At 44.6% G+C, this 20,550-nt stretch overlaps 1 protein-coding gene across 3 annotated transcripts in view; it reads left to right on the top strand.

Annotated features, from left to right (window-relative positions):
* Nucleotides 1-20,550, top strand: part of LOC144754271 (G-protein-signaling modulator 1-like) — a 764,693-nt gene that overhangs the window by 254,965 nt on the left and 489,178 nt on the right. For all 3 annotated transcript variants that reach the window (XM_078641901.1, XM_078641898.1, XM_078641900.1), the window contains exons 2-4: nucleotides 7,425-7,646; nucleotides 10,142-10,277; nucleotides 17,347-17,489. In XM_078641901.1, coding sequence (XP_078498027.1) covers nucleotides 7,425-7,646; nucleotides 10,142-10,277; nucleotides 17,347-17,489 — 501 coding nt within the window. The remainder of the gene's footprint in view (nucleotides 1-7,424; nucleotides 7,647-10,141; nucleotides 10,278-17,346; nucleotides 17,490-20,550) is intronic.

Consider the following 20,550-nt stretch of genomic DNA (forward strand, 5'->3'; position numbering starts at 1 on the left):
CTGCTTTGCTGCTGTCGCAAAGCGCTTTCTTATCTTTATGGGGCCATGTGTTAAACACATGGCCCCATGAAGATAAGAGATCCCCATGCTCCGGCTGCAGCGCGGTCCTCCTTTCACTTTCGGGACCGCGCTTGTTCTGTAAATATTATGTGCCCCCAAGAGTAAATTTTTATTACCATTTTTGAAATTAAATGGTTTTTACCAGCACAAACCTGCAAATGTAGGACGGTTCATGATTATGCGAAATGACAAATAGATGTTATGGTTATTATACATCTTTGGAATCATTTGTGATTTTTTTTTGGGGGGGGGGATTTTACCTTTAATGTATTTTCTATCATATTTGTATTTTTATGACTTTGAGAATTTGCCTCAAGACTTAAGGCCCAATTTAGAGTACCCTGGCAAACTCTCGGTCCAGCGGTGTCATTTAGAGATGAGCAGATCTTAAGTATTCTTTTGCCGGAGCCAATGGGGGCTCCGTCGATGGAATGTTTCCTCAGATGGCCTGACAGAGTAGGGGTCATTAGAGGAAGGACATTTTACTGCCCACTCTATTTAGGGTGGCCAGTGTAATATCTTTTTTTCCTGTCCTTCACTGCAAGGAAAGACTCCCACACCATATCCCATGATGTGGGGTCAGCAGTTTTTTTGTTTTTTCAGGAACAAACTCTGACTTTAGGAGAGTAATCCTCTGCCGCCATTTTGTAACTTTAGCAATGCTAATTATTGTGATGTCATATGAGTCAAGGTCAAGTGACATTACTTTCACCAATAACTCAAGTTCAAAGGTCTTATGATGTTACTACCAGTGAAGCAATTGAAAGCAAACAGTGTGTGATGTCACTTCTGCTGGCATCTTGGTAAATAAACACCTATGTGCAATTTGTACAAGCACTAATACGCTTTATGAATCAAACATTTTGAAATTTCACCTTTGTTTACAATATATTCACACATTGTGGACACAGTGAATAACATGTTAATGAATTGGTTCCCCTAATGATGATTAGAAAGAAGAAGTTAATCGTATGAATTTAATAAAAAGTATTGATTCTTCTTGATTTATGTTAGATGGGCTTGCATTTCATTCTAGTACAAGTAACACAGAAATGGTGCATTCATTTAATCACACAAACAGTAGGTTTTTAATGAGCAAAATATAAATTATTGAAACAATGATCATGACATTTTTCATCATTTAATTTTTGAACGTAGATCTATATTTCCTAGTCTTATTTAACACTGTGCACATGTCCAGGTCTTGGCTCCTGTAAAAGAATCTTCAGAAACTAGTTCTGCAGGATATAAACCTAGGAAAATATAATTTTTTAATGTTTATTCCTGAAAATAAGTGTGTCAGAACCCCGTTCAGAGGGTCATGGAGCAGGCAAGAGTTACTGGGTCAACTGTGAGGATTAAGACGATTTACTCCTGATATCCTGGGGTCCGACCTACTAAGGATCCAGAGCAACTTGGCCAAGTACTCCTTCAACATCTGACTCAGTGCTAGCATGAGTCGAGCAGCCCAAGGCTTCTCTGGGAGGAGGTAAACACATGGGGGTAACAGAGGCTCACGACTCCAAATACACACAGCAGCACAAATTAGGGATTGTCCAGTTAAATACTTGCTTTTATGAAAAAATGAATATTTATATACAAACACAAAGTAAAATACAACATTCACAAACAATGCATACCGTCCCCTGAAACGAGGGCTCTAGTGTTTCATAGGTGGATCTATGATTCCCGCACCCCTCTTGCTGATGGTAGTGGTTATTCTCCATTTGCTGTAGGCAAGGCCCAGTCTGACTTTTTAATAAAGTGAAAAGTGTTCCAGCACTGACACGCTATATGGCAGGTAAGTTCCACTGGGTTGCTAGGACCATAAATCAGTCTTACCTGCACCATCAGGACCCGAGCAGCTGGAGTCTGAGCACCCGCTCCGCGGGCCCTGAAGCTGCAGCCGCTGTCTGCAGTAAGTTCCTCACACATGGCCCAGCGGGTGCAGTGGCTAGGGTGTCCTTGATGCTCCTCCTATGCTGGTAAGTTTCTTCATGTCCTCCTCACAGGTGGGGGAGCTGCGAAGCTCCTGGTGCTGGTCCTCAGTCATGGATTGGGTCTGTTCGGGTCACCACAGCGACCTCCTCCTTACGGCTACAATCTTGACCAGACCATGATCCTTGCCTTGTCCTGGTGCCCACTCCCTGGCATGTGAGGTCCACTGTCCTCACTTTGTACGCGTGCTATGGCCTGATCGGCACAGCAGTCTTCACTGCAACTCCACCTGGCATACGGGGCCACCGACTTAGTTCTGCACATGGGCTACAGACCGATCGGCACAGCAGCAATCTTCCGAGCAGCCCCACCTGGCATAAGGGGTCACTGACTCACAACCTTCACACGGTCAACAACCTGATGTGAGCAGGTGTTCACAGCTCACTTCATGCTGCTCTCCTTTGGCATACAGGAGCTGCCGACTTTTCCCTGCAAAGTACAACAACCTGATTGATGCAGCCGCTGTCTCCTCACACGTCGCTAAGGTAACTCTCTGGATCGCTCTCACTCAAAAACTCTCCTGTTCCTCACAGTGAACACTGGTCCTGTCAAGCAGGCAGGCACTGGTGCTCCAGGGGCAGGTGGTCTTGGATTCCCTGAATGATGCCCCTCACCTAACTGGGAGTCAAACCATCCAGATCACAGGCAGAAGTCTTGCTGAGCACACCTGGACTGGCTGTTGAGCGATGGCAATATTGGGGACCTTGAGCTCTCCTTCCTAAGGTCTATTTCTAGATACCAAATGTGATTTAGAGTCTTAGTCTTTGAAGTTTATGCTGGGGAGGTCCACTTCCTTTGGAATGCCCTCTCCCTTGCCCCCACCTTCTTCCAGACAGCAGTCTGTCACAGCAGGAGCGATTCCAAATCTGACTGCCCCACAACTCAGGCCATGGAAGTGACTAGATGCTCACACCTGGATGTCAGCCACAGTGATATGTGCATCAAAAGGTTACCCCAGAACCTGGGCCCTACTCTTTATGATTCTCATATCAGCCCCCTCTACTTCCTGGCATGTGTCCAGGCTCCTTCCTAGTGACCTCTCTGAATCAAAGAGCATCCTTTGAAGTGCACTGCAAAGCCTGGCTCTCTCTTCCTCCAGTGTGTCCCACCCTGCTCACAGGGATGCAGCAATAAACACATCTGTGTGGGTGGACTCCTCTACTTCCTCATGGTCCTCCAGTCAGCCCAAGGGTCCCCCAAAATGGAACCCAGATTCTTCCATGTAGTGTACGATGCACATATGCACCCAGAGCGTGCATGTAGCATACATGCACTGCACATCACCACATCCTTTATGTTTTGTAGCATTCACAGGCTCACATACAGCTAGCACATGAACATAATATACACGTACTGCACGGCACTGCATCATCCCTGTATTGTACCATTCACAGGCACAATAACACCCAGCACATGTATACCACACAGGTACTGTGCAGTACTACACAACAAACCAATGTAATGGTGAGTTAAGCAAACCGCTGCAAAACGTTACATGAGTGAACCCATAAGCCTCACTCTAGGGAAACCGGCAAAAAGTACCTGTTCAATCCCACTGATGACTGCACGGTGTACTGCCACCACACCGCTCTTACTGCCTAACTCCTGGTAAAGGCAGTGTCCTTCCACTACTGTGAGGGTAGTGCTTTGGACGCCCCCCCAGCTTAAAAAACAGACTGCAATCAGTGAAACAGGCCTACGCTGTGATGCACACACAGGATCTATGATCACCCATGACAACAAACATCAGCACTAGGGATACAGACATCATTACAGTTGGGGCACTCGGGGCACGGGTGCATGTCAGTCAGCATGCAAGGGACTTTTCTGTTTCAACAAAGTGAAACACATTTACTTAAAACAAAAAAATCACCTCAAATACACTTTTAGCATGAACATTTTTATGGAAAATATACCTTGTTGTGTGGGCGTGCCTGTATGTGCATGAGTGCATGCGTGTGCGCATAAACAATACATTGCACTTGAAGAGAACTAGCGAGTCTACTGCAAATTTGTTACACGCTTTATTTACCCCTAGGAGTTTCTGCACATATGTGTTTGTTACTTCTAAAATATGTCACCTTCTTCTTCACCTCCTAAGTCACTCCTCTCTGTTCTTCAGTCGCCAGTGGCATCATTTGCCCGAAATTATAAGGTTAGCAGTTGTGACATCATACAGTCAGGACCAGACTGGCTGTAGCGGGCACCTGGCAATCCCCCGGGGTGTCGCACGGGTGGGGGGGCCGGTTTTGGGCCCATGGGGGCCGATTTTGTTAGAGGGCCTTTAATCGGCCCTGTAACAAATTCGGCCGAAAACCGGCCTTGATTAAGAGCTCGGCGGCACCCCCGACCCCGGGAGGGAGGGGGGGCAGGAGGGCAGGGGGGATGGTGGCGGCCGAGCACTTTACTTTGCCAGTGCCGGTTTTGTTTCCCAGTCCGGCCCTGCATACAATGTTACACCTTGATGAAATAACAGTCGGTGAAATCACAGAACCTTTGAATTGAATCATAGTCCTAACTAGGAGCACAAACCTAGAAAGATAGGAAAGGAGGTTGAGCGCAACTGAGTTGCACTCAACTGTGTGGCCCGGATGTGATAGTCCTTTCTGCGATGGTTGAATGAAATCCGTCTTCAGCTGTTCTCTCTTTGCAGCAGGGAAGTTGCATACCTGATATGTTCTTTCATATTCTTGGACTCTACCGTGAGCAGTGTTGGCTTCAGTTTTGTTTCTTTTTTGTCACTTTTGTCAGTTCCAGTGCCATGATGTTCTGGCTCCTTGCATGGTGCTGGCCTCCACAGATGCAGTTTCTCCTCCAGGCAGGGAGGGGCATCCTAGCTCCTCCTTTGTACTTGATGCATTCAATCTTAAACATGATGTAGGCTTGGAGGTGCAGCCAATGTAGCTCTCTCAGGGTGGAAGAGATCTGGAATTTCTTGACGAAGCGTGTTGTTTCGTGGTGGACGTTCACAGGGGTTTTCAGGTGGCCATGGATTAGGGTGAGAATTGTGTGGCCATCAACCAGATGCGAGAGGACCAGACCTTCCATTCAACTCTCATTTTCCGAAACTCGGCTTCAGACAGATGAAAGTTGACTGTCTGCAGAAGAGTGAGAGCTGGTATCTAGCTGCCTTCAGCTTCTAGGTTGCATGTGGCTTGAAGGAGAGATTGGAGTCAGTGTTGAAGGCAATAGTTTATGCGTTTTTGGTGAGTTGAATTTTTCAAAGCTGCTTGTGGAGAGCAATTTTTGATCCATTCTCATTTAGTATCAATCTTTGGCAGAGATGAGGGGCCACCATATGTGCATGTTAATAATAGTTTTTGAAACCTCAATGGTATATTATGTTAATAACTAATAATAAATAACCAGCACAAACTGTCATCTACTAAACCTTAAAAAACTAAAGGCAAGCTCACTTTTAAACAATCTCCAGTCAGACTGGGCCAGTGGGCGAGCAGCAACACAACAGGGGAGGAGCAATTATTAACTCTAGCTATATTCTGCCAATGCAGACACCATTTTCCAACTTTTTATAATGAAGGTTGTGTTTTTTTACTATGGCCGGAACAAGTTTGTGTGGTACCAGGGATCTGTGATTTGATATATATACAATACTTTGAAAAATTAGGTTTTATTGTGCCAGCAATTTTATTGCGTTTTCTATTATATAATCAACCATATCTTAAGCATTGAAAGAACCATAGAATGTGTTGTGGTAATGTGAGATATGCTTATATATCTGAGAGAAAATTTAAGGTTTGAGGAGAGACGTATGTCACAGAATATATTGTATGATAGGATACATTAAGTGAAAATATGATATTGCACGAGGTTCGATAAGCAAGGTTTTTTTGTAAATTGCAGAGACCACCGAAAAGCTGAAAATAGCATGGATCTTTGGGGCGCAAATCAAAGTAATATTTTATACAATGCCCAAGTTATGATAACTGGTGACAACTCCTACGTAGGAGCAAATGGAGCTGGCATTGGGCAGAAGTCACCGCCAATCACAAAAACCGATTGAGTGATGTTCAAAGGCCTTGCTGGAGCCAACATCATCACTATCTGTGGAAGGACTGGGTGGTAAGATCCTATTTGTGAGGAGGCATCACCCTCATTCTAATGCTGCCCCACCTTCAGTCCCTGCCTCACCCTATTGCCAAGTCAGAATTATATAGACAGAAGAGACTGGTGGAAATCTACCAAAAATCATAACAACCATTTGCTGGTCTTATTTTAGGTGTTTGTGTTATAGGTGAGTAGCATTGGTCTGCCTTCTTCTGTCCTGCAGCCTGTCCCTCCATTCCTAGTTAGGAGAGACAAATGGCCCCCTCCACAGGTGGGATGTTGCTGGACTCCACCCTAAGCAGTGAAGCGCTAGATGGTCACACAGACATTTCCAGGCAGGCAGAAAGATGAACTGGTTCCTGCTTACCTGGTTGGATAAGTGGTATGTAGTCTTTCTCCACCTGAGCTTTGCCTCCCAGAGGCAACACTGATGGCTGTTTCAAAGCTTTGTGGTCTACCGTTTGCCATTCTCCTACCTTTTCACAACAGCTATTTTTAGGAATAGACACATCTACATGAAACAACTCAGTGTCTGAATTTCTGTCTAGCTGTTCATCAGAGTGGAATGTATCGCTTCTCCTTGACCATACCGTGCCCAAATTAGGAAGAAGAACACTTCTATTTTTCTGGTTTCTCCTATGGCTTCTAGGCGCTTCCTGCCACCTGATCCAAGTTATCTCTAATTCCTCTTATTACATGGAGCTGGACTGCTTTCATTACATGAACAGCAAACTCAGGAAGGGAACTGTACAGGAAATTATACATAGAAGTAAAACGAAATAATAGAAATGAAAATGGCAAGTCAACAAACTAGAGATATAAACTCAGTGTCTCAAAAGTTAAGCCAAAGTAGAGCAGCGCTATGATCTTCTTTCTTCAGATACAGACTGTAGGCGCTACAGGGGATGATGAGTCCTCTGATCCTTCAAAAATGTATGCAGACCTGAACACTGCGTAGACCCTGATGAGGAAGGCGTTCCCCAAAACCCAAGAGATCAATCCAACCCCTAATGTTCAGGGGCACTCATAGAAAGGTGACACCCCTAAGCTTAATGCATAGAGCAATGCCCAGGAGAAGAGTACAGAATACTGTTTTAATATGTATTCCATGATGTGCATACATGCACAGTGATATAAACTTATCTATGAATATTCCTTGTGTGTACAGTTATAGTTTAAAACTGAGTTAAATGCAAATCTTAGGCATTCTAGGTGGTCCAGTTGGCCAAGGATCCTGCAATGTTGAATTGAGGAAGTCTCCTGCATGCTGCTGACTGTTCTTGTTTTGATTTTTCCAGGATGGAGGCCTCGTGCCTTGAGCTAGCTCTGGAAGGGGAGCGACTGTGCAAATCGGGCGACTTCAAATCCGGCGCTGCCTTCTTCGAGGCTGCAGTGCAGGTCGGGACTGAGGATCTGAAGACCTTGAGCGCAATCTACAGCCAGCTGGGCAATGCCTACTTCTACCTAAAGGAATACGCCAAAGCCCTCCAATACCACAAGCATGACCTCACGTTGGCAAGGTAGGCAGCTTCTTCGCATGAATCATAATGAACTGGCACAGAACCTAGGCCACCATCTGAAGGAGGGAGTGACACAGATATCTGTCATTCTCCTGTACCCTAGCGTTGACTCTCGAATCTTCTTCGAACTGGTAACATTTTGTCACGTCTGACTTTAATGAATAAAGGGATCCCACATCTGCCTTTCTATTGGAATAACAATCTGCATTAAGCATTTTGGGATAGTATCTATGAAGTTCATTTCTGCTGCATTGGCTTCGTGATTGGTGGGAAGGTGCGTTGGGGGCTACTGTCTATGGGCAAATGTAAATGGACGTCCATCTTGCCATCTTTGCTGTCTAAATGAGATAACTATTTGCTCACAGAGGTAACTCTGCACAAGCGGGCCTAATTTCAATGCAGACAAACTTTTATCCTTGAAATTACCAACATTTAATTTTTTCACTTTGTAACAGAAATTACTTATATACTTTTGATGAGATTGCAAGCGGGGAGGCTGCTGTCCATTTGCCAGTTCATATTTCTGAGTTTGAATTATGTAAAGACTTTCCAAACAGAGCTACATGCTCAATAATGAATTGTGTGTTCTGGATGCATCAATGAATGTTAGTATGTGACTTTATTGTTTATACATGGAGGTGAATGCATACATTTTCATCAATAACCATTCATGCCATTCAACAAAACTGCAGATGCCACTTGCTATCTACCTCTCTGCAGGGTGAAAGGGTAGTTAATAATCCGTCTTCACCTGGTAGCATCACTACTGCTTATCCTGTGAGCAAGGGTGCTAGTTATGAGTTATCATGCTGGTTAGGATGGCCATATAAGACAATGTCAACAGAACTACTCCTCTGCCCTTGGGCTTTCATTTACCAAACTAATGCCTGGGATTCGAAGGCCATACCTTTGGTTTATGCAATTACATCCTGCTCATATAAATGATCATGATGGAAGAGAAATAAAGGTTTGGATCAAAGTGTCTTTGTTTGTTGGTTCTTGACTTCTTAACTTGGCAACCCATGTTTCAACTTTATATTCAGCCATTAAGAACACATTGAGTGATCCTATAAAAACAACAAGTTGCCACTCTCACGTCCCACTCCTCACAATATCCTGGTTTCAGTAATCATATTTTAGCCAGACGCATACACCCCACACTGTTCATTGAACAGCAACTCGTGCTCAACACAGTTTAGCTACTGTAGAAATGTGTTCTGTCAAGCACCTTATTGTTCCTTGAGGCTGGACCTAAGCCACATCAAATCGTAAAACACTTTGCAAATATATTTTTTGTTGTTGGTAGATGGCTGCATTTAGTGTGTGTGCCCCGAAGGTTGCCATCCTTGAATAGGTTTTTTTATAAATCAAATATATTCAACAATTGCTGCTGTGAATATGCACATCCATAGGGTCAACTTTGGAGGCACATTTTATTTTTCCAAATATGGTTCAAAGATGGCTACTATGGATGCACATGCATTGATGGTGGCCAGCTTTGAAAGCATTTTATTTTATGTTTACAAATCCATTTCAAATATGGCTGCTGTGCGTTCTAGTGCATGAGTACATGCAGGGAGCCATCTTAAAATGGTAAAATAAGGATTTTACGAAGGCTGCGTCATAATAGTGCAGAGGGCAGAGAAACATGGGTGAGGGGTCTGAGCAGGGTAAATGAGCGGCTGCTGGGGCAATAGAACACCTGTGTTGGGGTAGTAAAAGGTAAGGGGTAAGGGCTCCTTAAGAGCAAGGGAAGAGGGAGAAGGGACAGAGAGGGAGGTAGACAAAATAGTCCCTCACTGCAATGCAAGATCTGGCATGAGTAGTGGAAGGACATATCAAACAGTGATGACACTGTGAAACAGACTTGTTCCTGGGTGAAGTAAACACAAAAATAGGGGCCAAAGCCATCAAATTAGAAGCAGGAAAGTGAGACAGACAACAAAAACATCCAGCCATGAATAAGAGGCTGACGCAAAACCAACTCTCTTATATAATTTATTGGAAACAATGGAACTTGCCAACAGAGAACTAAAGTTGTCTGTAGCGGAGACCTAAATAGGAACCCCTGCACAAACCTAACACTCCCTTTCTTGCCAAACCCTTGGTTGATATTGTATTGTATTGTATTGATCCTTATATAGCATTTTTTGTACCTCTTGCAAGACCTAAGGCACTTTCTCTGGATTGAGTAAGCATATTTTCTATGTTCTACTCTCTCTTCTTTACCTTTGACAAAACTCTGAATTTCCCACTGCTAGCAAGCATACTTACTGTAACTAGAGAGAAGAGGATGGTTGATGCCTGTCTGCTGTCAGCACGTTAAGGGCCCTTCTTTCCAATCCAAAGCTGGCACCATCTCAACGACTCCCCAACATGTCCCACTGGTTGCCTCCATTCTATAGCACACTCCTGTGCGCAGGACTGTTTGCACAGTCCTCAGTCACCCCTGTCTTAACTCAACCCTCATTGTGCATTCTTTTTCTCTCTTGTAGAACCATTGGGGACCGCATAGGAGAGGCAAAAGCAAGCGGTAACCTTGGCAACACTCTGAAGATACTGGGCCAGTTCGAGGAAGCCATTGTTTGCTGCCAGCGGCATTTGGACATCTCCCAAGAGCAGGGAGATAAGGTTAGTGAGTGTCCATGTCACATGACCTGCCAAACACATTCCTTTGTTTCTCTTTTGGAATCATTTCCCCTTGGAGTAACAGGTTTTCAAAGGGAGTTGGAGTTGCAGAGCATGCAGACTTCAGCACTTGAATAACATTTGTTTCATTACTACTGAAATGTATCAGGAAATGGTTTAAAAAAATAGATCATATCATACTCACCCTGAATAATGTATTGTGTGTTGTCTTGGTCGGTGCTGTTTTGTATCAGTGATTATTCTGTACAAGTTAGGTGTTGTGTGGCACGGTATTTAAGGGCCATATGTACAAAGCTTTCTTGGTGATCGCAAACGGCTCGATTCACATTGGGTGTTTGTGACCACAAAAAAAGCATTTTTAAATGTACAAACCCCAAATTGTGATGCGGTGACATGCTACCGAATTGCACTTTGGGTTTGAGATTCGGTATTTGGAAGGGGCGTGTTTAGAGTATCCCTTCAAATACCTATTTGCAGTTATATTTATTATTATTTTGCAACCATATTCATGTCACAAAATATACATTTTTTACAAACTACTAGAAGGTAGTGGTAACCGTTTGCATGTGGGAAAGTGTCCCCATGGGATGCCTTTCCCTTTGAGAATTAAAAAATATATATATATTTTAAGAGCAGGCAGTGGTCCCATTTAAACACATCTTATTTTACTTTAAGGAAAACAGGCTGCATTTTAAAAAAAACAAGTTTGCGTTATTAAAAAGCGATCAGAGACATGTTGGTCTGCTGGCCCCAGGCTTCCATCCCTATGATGACTGCAATTCCTAGTGGGTCAGAAATTGCCACCTACCTCATTAATTTTCATGAGGTAGTTTGATTTGCGACCCCACCATGAATCGCTATTTTAAAATACATCCTTCAGTACATTTGGAATTGTGATTTCCACATTGCGATTCAGTATGAATCGCAAGTTGGAAAATGCTATTCCTAATTGTTGTACCTTTGGTCCTTGGTTCCTTTGAAGGTGAGTGTTGTATTCTGCACCACCCATTGAAAGGTCTACTGCAATTGAACATGTATTTCTCAATGTAATGTTTCTCTGTAGTTTTTATCACATTATTTAATCCATATAAAAAATATTTTTTTTATTTTGCTAACAGCTTTGTGCCATTTGAAAAATCTGCACAAAACTTTCCAAAACAAATATGTAGTCCACTTTTGTGCTGGAAGGGTTTTCACAGAATGACTGCGGTGTGCAGAGGTTAGAGGGTGAGGAGATGCCCACTTGGAAGGGTACATACAAAATTCACAAGATGATTTATAGCAGAGAAATGACAGCAGAGAATGACATTCGATTTCACATGCACAAAAGGCCGCTGTCAATTGTATTGTTTTCCAAATTTGGTGCAATTCTGTTCTGTAATTTTAAAACAAAATGGAAAAATCTGTGGTGCAGAGGGAAGAAAGGAAGTCTGTACACATTTGCAGAGCTCGTGGTGCACATAAAGTTGATTGATTGTTGAAAATATACTATTTCTTAATCAGCCATTTGTCTCGTTTTTGGGCCGTTGAATAAAATCAGGGAACCATGCACCAGGCCCCGCGAAAGGACTCAAAAAGCATACATAGAAATATACACCACACTAAAACAACAAGAGGACTCAAGAGCACATCCCAGAGGAATACAACATGACCGAAAGTCCTGTGAAAAGTGTCTGGTCTTGATGCTGAGAATCAACGATCAGAGGACTTTTTCACACATTACTCTAATGATATGTTTCGAGGGGCGCCGCATTTTTTAAATGAATCTAATTTGAATCTGACACTGTATTACTGCAACACCGTCTCCCCCCCCCCCCAAATCAGGGACAAAACTTACAATGAAGTATGGTTTGGGTAGATCTAAGAATTAGAAGATTTTGAAGGACACACACAACCCTGCCAATGCATACTAGCCCCCTCAGTGTGTGTATACACACTCTCTCTCCCTCTCTCTCGCTCCCTCCTGGTGGTCTTTGACCTTGCCCTGTGCTCAGTCCCCTGTGGGCACAGTCTGCATCCAGACCCAATGGAAATACAAGGAGATGATGGGCGGAGCGCTGAAACTTTTCAGACACTCACCCCCAGTCACAGATCTGGGTTGAATCCATCATCATTCTTTAGCTCACTCCGCCACCTCAGTTCAGACCCGGCTATATGCAAATCAGTCTGGTCTCATGGGAACAGTCCAGCCCGAACTGCCATGCCAGGTATTCCCTTAACCGGAAACAAGCATCCTGGGACCGGTTTCTGGGTATCACCCTTCATCAGCCAGGCTAGCTTGAATCCAGTGGCAAAGTGAGCAAGGGACCCACGTCTGGGCATACCCTGCCAACTGGATACTGCACACCAGTGATTAAATTTTTAAAAGCTCAGAGGATTTCTGTGGAGTTTGCACTGCCAAATGCTGATGTTGTTAAATACTCTTATTGTAAAGTCTTGATTCCACCTCATGCCACCTTCTGCCACCACCCTACCCTTACTATCTATTTGTCTCACATTTCTAGGTTATTATCCATTCTAGCTTCCTCCCTTTGTCAATGTTTCCAGTTTTTCTCTCCTCCATGATTTCCCATTTTCTTCCTTTCACTCTCTGACCATAAACAAAGTCTTAGCCCCAAACATGAGTATCAGTGCCAACCACATGCTCATATTAGGCATGTTGCACTAATGAGGACTGAGGACAAGGACTGCCTTAAGCCAATACCTTGCTTATAGTTTCCACAGGACATCTCAGTGGGTCCTGGTGGAAGTGCAGGAGGAGACTATGCCCTGGGCCACCTGTCTTCTGAACCTGGCTGAAGACCATGCGCAGTGGGTACTGTCGGCTGCTGTTCTAGGAGTAGGGTGTGGGTGAATGGCACGACATATTACCAGTACACACTCAATAATTCCGTAATACCAAATAGGCGAAGTAGGTACTGGCCAACGGGCCCCTCTCCTTTTAGCGTCCCCAGGACAACGGAGCAAAATAATAATGATTTGATCTTGAAAGAAAATTACAATCAAACATTCCTAGATATTTTTTCCAAAAGATAGGAAAAATGTGAATCAACCCAAAGAAACAAAAACTTCACGTTAAAGACTCTATGGAGAAAATACTGTATTAATGTAATGTACCATTATCAACTTAAAGTAAATAAACTGCAGACATCATATTCGCATAACAGTTGGTCTCTTAAAAGTTCAGTTTGTAAAACATATCTAGTGTATTGGGTATGAGGAGATAATACGCGAGGGAGGTACCCACAATTACGACTTCCTAGGGGACTCGACAGGGTTTAATCCGGCATTGCACAAGCATAGCCCTAGGCCATGACCACCCTCAACCAAGGGCAGGGGTATCTGGCATTTAGCCATTCCTTCCATCTAGTGCCTCAGTGGCATGGCTGTAAGCAATTCCCAGTGGATGTTGTGACCAGAGGGTACTGAGTGAAAAGGTATTAGCTACAGTGTTTAGCTGAAGGCCATGCCATTTTTCAGTACCTGTCCTGCTAAGCAGTACACCGTGCCCTGGATGGCACTACAGGCATTTGTAGTGAACAACGACACAGCATGTGATCAGTCTATGTATCTATGCTCTTCTAGAAATGGTCATAGGCCAAGGCCATTGAGTGGTCAGGGCTAGTGAAATGGTTACCGGCCATATCCTGTGGTCAGCACCAAGCTCCACAGTGCCCAGCGGGACACCACCTACAGCCATGGCCAGGAGGCACTGCCCACAGGATGTGGCCTGCAGCTACTCCCAGTGCCCGGTACCCATACTCATAGTAGTAGCTCAAACCCTGTTCACATTGCCTGGTGGAGGGAAACTGAAGACATGGGCATTGGACACAAGGTGGGATAGATAGACATGACACTGAACACAGCTACACCCATTGCTTAATGCAGGACTGGTATGTGTGCCCAGTGGGTAGTGCAGTCACAAATTGTGCACAAGTTGTAGCCTTGCCCTTTTCCATCTGGGTATGGGCACATGTAGTGCCTTGTGGGTTGCTTTGTTGCTGGACTCAAGGCATGTCATGCACACTGTGGAATGCCAAATGCCATGTCAAGTTTACAGTGACCACAGGGCATGGCTGAGGGTCAACCCCCTGAGGGACTAAGGGCAGAAGTACTAAAAGCACACTGACTGCAGTTTTCACTGAGCCTGGCTCTAAGACTGTAGGTCACAAACATGCCCTGAAAAACCTATTAAGGTCATATACTAAAATATGTTATAGCAAATATTGGCAAAGAGACCTATTGGCTTTGCAGTTGTTTTAGCCATGCTGCACCACTCCAAGGGCAAATAATGACATGTTCGGGAATGCAGCGGCACCTGTTCAGATTATGGGCCTCATGACAGCTCGTTTTGGGAAAGTGAAATCTCTTTTAGCCACTTGACAGCATTTCCTTGGCTTATAGTGACCTTGTTTTGTATAAATAAACTGAGTCAGGACATCTGTTGTCTTTCAATTATTTTTTTTCTTCAATATTCACAATGGGCTGTGGAAAACGTTTCTGCTTTGCAGAGTTAGAGGACGTGTTTACTTTTTCACTTTCACCTAAATTCACGACTTTCGCAACAATGTATGTAGCATTTATTCTTATTTAATGCTAACAAAACGGTTCACTATAAGGTATGCTTTGAAGAAAATGATTCAGCCTTTTTTACCTGTTGGCCGGATTTATGACTGAAAGGTTCGGGGTGCAATTGCTGATTCGGGTCAGTGTCTTCCTGTCAGAACACAGCTATTACGAGGTAATGTCCCCGAAATGGGGATTAACCATGCAGTCCCGAATACCTGCTCCTTTTCTGTTGGTTATGCCTGATTCATCTGAGGGTGGAAAGATGTCAGACTACAGGAAGACATATTTAAGGCTAATGGCACCTCTGCCCTCAAGGGAAGTGGAATGGGCAGTTTTGGAGTGCCCAAACTGAGCATGGCAAGACTTCCTTAAAAGAACATTGTCCATTTTCTTCCTGAAGACGGGTAGACATGTCGGTGCCCGCTACTCTGGATTCAGGGAGATCTCTGCACCGTGTTGATTATTCGTCCAAACGTACTTATCATGCAGTAAAGCTGGCAGGAGGGTGCCTTAGTGCTGGCTCTCAGGTGTGTTTGGCTGATAAGTAATTGGAACCTAGTATCTGCAGTTATCCTGAGCTGGAGCCCCCCTGAAGCTTTGTGTGAGATTTAGAAGATCCTAGATGGACTTTTTCCTGTGTTCCACCCAGGAGCTTGAGAGCAGGTCAGTGTGATCTGAGATGCTTAAATAATGCTCAGCCTTGAAGCTTTATTTTAGATACTTTGGTGTTGCCACATTTTCTTTATAGGAGCCCCTGCATGCACAATGTTTTAATAAACTGGACATGACCAGTGCCCATGCCAGTTCTTCTTGATGATTCAGTTGATGGAGCAGAGGTCCACCTGTGGGTGACAGGGAATGTAAAATGGTGTTTTTCCCCACAGAGCTGTTCTGAAAGGAAGGAAGGTCGCCTCCATGAGCATGTCTGGTCTTGGTCTCTTTACTTACATAGTTCTTCTCCATGTAGAGGAAGGTCTGTGAGGCATAAAGTGATGTGGTAGCACATCTCTGGATCCTCTGCCAGCCTTCAGTGGATTGTAGAATCATTTACTGGCAGCCGAGGCAGAGGTTGGCATTCCAGGTGAGACAAATTAGATCAGCCAAGGCCCTTTATGGCTACTGAAGAAAAAATGGGAGAGAATCGGGCCTTAGGTGGCCTGAAAGTGGCGCTTTTCATTGAAGGCATTGAAGTTCCAGGTCTGGCCGGATGACTGAGATCAGAAAGGAAAGAACCAATCGATTCTAAGATCAAGCCAGTCTCATTGGATCTCAAGGGCCATGGCCACTGAAATCTCAGTCAGCACCAGGGCTGAAGAGTGGCTGTCATCAGTTTAGGAAAGTCTTTCCTCAAACCCACAAAATACACTTAGTTGCACAGACGGGGCAAAATCCCGTCTTTGGAGGCTGTAAGCAGCCGAGGTCCATTAAGTAGCATGGAAACTCCCCAGGACATTGGTGGCCGCTTCAGCAAGCATTTGTTTTTATTTTTGTAGGGGGTGCGGCCTGTGGAGGAAGAGACAGAGGTGCGTATCAGGCAATTGTTGGCATGATGCACCACCCCTTCCAAGGCCCCACCATGTAAATGTATTGTATTGCGACTTGCGACTTATATAGCGCACAAATCACCCGAAGGCATCAAGGCGCTTGCTTAGGGAACCCGTCCTGGTATTCCCCTGTGAGATACCCCGGAGGGTATCCACAAGGTGAAAGCCAGGCATCCCGCCGCGAGGGGCCGTAGTGGAGATTAAGCAAGCTATTGCCCAGAGTCGCAGAGTGTGACCCCGTGAGTCGAGTAGGCACCGGAGCGAGAATTGTTGAGTCCGTGGAATTTTTGAGCCCGAGACCCGCCGAGGCGGGGAATCGAACCCTGGTCCACGGCCGATCTCAGCTTCCGGGTCTGCCGCCTCTAACCACTGAGCCACGCTTCTCCATCTCCTCCATTTCCTCATAGAGCAAACTTTTTATTGTGGTTGGCCAGTCTGCAGTGACGTTTAGTGAGGCGCGGCCAGTAGTGACTTAAACACCCCGGTCATACTCAGGTCTACACAAGCCAATGGGAATATGGGAGACAGTGTTTAATGCCACAAAGGGTCCCCTGTGATTCGCCTGCCTCCCTTGGATCTGTCATTCATAACACCGTCTATTATTTAAGCACTTCTTCTGGTGGAATTGAGACGTCCGTAAGTTATGCAAATAAATTGTGGCCATTGATCAGGACTACATGCCAACAGCGGATTAATCATTGCAATGAAGATGCCATCGTGGTTTGTGTCATGCAAAGCTTATCGTGATCACCGACTGTGAAGGTGTAAATATACTTTAGATGCCTGTTATTGGCCTACAAAATGTTTATCAATCTTGGTCATTACCTGGCTTTCTTTTCAGGCCATTGCAGGATCATGAGGCCGCTTTCCCCCACTCTAACCCTTCAAGAGTTGTGTGCATTGAAGTAAACCTGCATTGTATTTGTTTCATACTCCAGGTGGGCGAAGCGAGAGCCTTGTACAACACTGGCAATGTCTACCACGCCAAGGGCAAGCAGATGTCGTGGAGTTTGGCCCATATTCCTGGGGACTTACCGGAGGAGGTCACGACGACGCTGCAGAAAGCCACCGAATTCTATGAGTAAGGAATCTCTCGCATCCCATGCTTCTGGTGTCGTTTACACACTGATATGTTGATTCAATGTAGTCTCTAGTTTTGGCGCACCATGGAGCTCTATTTGGTCACTTTGTCTCTTGGGTTCCTAGACTGCACCTTTGCCTGGCTCTTGGTCTTCTCTGTATGTCTAAAACTAGTTTGTCTCTCTTCTTTTACCTACACTTTTGTTTGATCCATTCCCAGGATCCTTGCATGTCATTTTGTCTGAGTCTTTGCTACCGCTATATGTCGATGGGCAGTTTATCTTCTTCTTTTGTCTTGGTCGGTGTCTGTCTCCTCTGTCTCACCCTTTGGCTGACTCCCTGTGTTTTCCCGGACTCTTTCGTCTGTATTCCTTTGTATGTTCATTTGCCTATCTCTCTGTTCCTATTCTTTTGTCTCCCTTCCTTTGTCCCATGCTCCACTCTCAGTCTCTGTCTGTTTGTGTATCGAAGGAAAGTGTGTCTCCCTTGTCTCTGTGTTTCTCTCTATATTTAGCTCCTTCTATCTCCATGTACTGTTCTCTGTTTGTCTGTTGCTTTGCCTATCTGTGATTCATCACTTTGTCAGTCTCCATTTATCTGTACAAGAATACTTTGTCTGTCTCCATTGTGTGTCCCTTTATCTGCCTACTCTTACTCCATTTTAAGTCCCATATGACTTCTGTCTGTCTACCGGTGTCTCCCTCCTTTACCCTTCCCAGGCTTTTTTTCATTTTTTTAAAGTTGTGCCTGTGTTGCACATGCTGGGAGGTCTGTCCTTTCTTGAACCAGAAGAATTTGTTATTGTTAGCCCCGGTCACCCTTCCACAAGTTTTACCTGCTCCTTAACTTGGATACATCTTTTTCACTGAGTTCAGCCCCTTAAAATGTTTAAAGTGGTTTATAAGACATGGAGTCTTCTCTTGTCGCCGGTAAGTATTATCCATGTTATTTTGATAAGTGTCTATGGTTTGGTGCTAGAAATATCTTTCCGTAGTCTGTAGACTCCCTCCCTCCTGTTCTATTCAGGCCCAAAAGATCCCAATTTCTGCACCCAGATGGTGCTTTGTGGATTTACCATTGCAGGGACCCTACAGATGCAGTGTATCTTCTATCAGAGTACTCCTCACATAACTAAGCCTTGAAAAAGCCCCTGGCCTGCGTGGAACAAAGGGCGAAACACATGTTGCCTTTTCACCTGTTCCACTTCAGTTGTTACAATTAGGCTGTTACTATGGAGGAAGAAGCAACCCAAAGCACACAAGTAACCGGTTTCTGTACTGACCCAAATATGTTATGCACTTGGGATATAATTTTGAAGATATTAAAATGAATATGTGTGTGCAACTTTTATTTTGCGTGAGAGCTTTCTCGCTTATGTAACCTAAATATATGGCTTTAAATGACTAGGCTCAGCCTCATTTGCCTCGGTACATGCATCCGTGTCACGATATATATATCAAACTACCCTGAAACAACTTCACAAAACAGGCCAGCGGGTCCATGCAAAAAAAAAGAGAACAACTAACTCGAAAGGAAGGAGGGAAACGAGAACAGAGGAGTTGGATTGCAAAAAGTAAAAGTAGGTTCTGAGGGGTCTCGCCCATAAAAATGAGTCACTGATGAGTCACTTAATGAGGACTTGTGATAAATAAGAGGCCGAAGAGACATTACTAGCCTGAGAATGTAGAGCTTGACACGAAGAACTAACACCCTGTTTAGTCGGTAACCATTGAAATCATATAGAACAAAGGTATACCCTCAAAGGCCCAAGCGCTTCCTTGAAAGTCCAACCTCAACCATCCGATGTCCAGGCGCGACCTTCATATGCTCAGGAACACCTTTGTTGAGACTCGTGTCCAGACCAGCTTCATATATGCAGGTATTGCTTCATATGCAGGAATAGGCTGTTGTAACTGTGCGTAGCCTCATATATGCAGGTATCGCTTCATGTACGCTGGTATAGTCTGCTACAACCATACGTAGCCTCATGTATGCAGTCATTGCTTGATGTACACAGGTATAGGCTGCTGTAACCGCATGTGGCCTCATATATGCAGTTATTGCTTCATGTATACAGGTATAGGCTGCTGTAACCGCACGTAGCCTCATATATGCAGTTATTGCTTCATGTATACAGGTATAGGCTGCTGTAACCGCGCGTAGCCTCATATATGCAGTTATTGCTTCATGTATACAGGTATAGGCTGCTGTAACCGCGCGTAGCCTCATATATGCAGTTATTGCTTCATGTATACAGGTATAGGCTGCTGTAACCGCGCGTAGCCTCATATATGCAGTTATTGCTTCATGTATACAGGTATAGGCTGCTGTAACCGCGCGTAGCCTCATATATGCAGGCATTGCTTCATGTACGCAGGTATAGGCTGCTGTAACCGCGCGTAGCCTCATATATGCAGTTATTGTTTCATGTATGCAGGTATAGGCTGCTGTAACCGCGTGTAGTATCATATATGCAGTTATTGTTTCATGTATAGGCTGCTGTAACCGCGCGTAGCTTCATATGTGCAGTTATTGCTTCATGTACGCAGGTATAGGCTGCTGTAACCGCGCGTAGCTTCATATGTGCAGTTATTGTTTCATGTATGCAGGTATAGGCTGCTGTAACCGCACGTAGTATCATATATGCAGGCATTGCTTCATGTGCGCAGGTGTAGGGTGCTGTAACCGTGCGCAGTATCATATATGCAGGCATTGCTTCATGTGCGTAGGTGTAGGGTGCTGTAACCGTGCGCAGTATCATATATGCAGGCATTGCTTCATGTACGCAGGTATAGGCTGCTGTAACCGCGCGTAGCTTCATATGTGCAGTTATTGCTTCATGTACCCAGGTATAGGCTGCTGTAACCGCGCGTAGTATCATATATGCAGGCATTGCTTCATGTGCGTAGGTGTAGGGTGCTGTAACCGTGCGCAGTATCATATATGCAGGCATTGCTTCATGTGCGTAGGTGTAGGGTGCTGTAACCGTGCGCAGTATCATATATGCAGGCATTGCTTCATGTACGCAGGTATAGGCTGCTGTAACCGCGCGTAGCTTCATA

The sequence above is a fragment of the Lissotriton helveticus genome, chromosome 5_1 (assembly GCF_964261635.1).
Source record: "Lissotriton helveticus chromosome 5_1, aLisHel1.1, whole genome shotgun sequence".
In the NCBI taxonomy this organism is placed as follows: domain Eukaryota; kingdom Metazoa; phylum Chordata; class Amphibia; order Caudata; family Salamandridae; genus Lissotriton; species Lissotriton helveticus.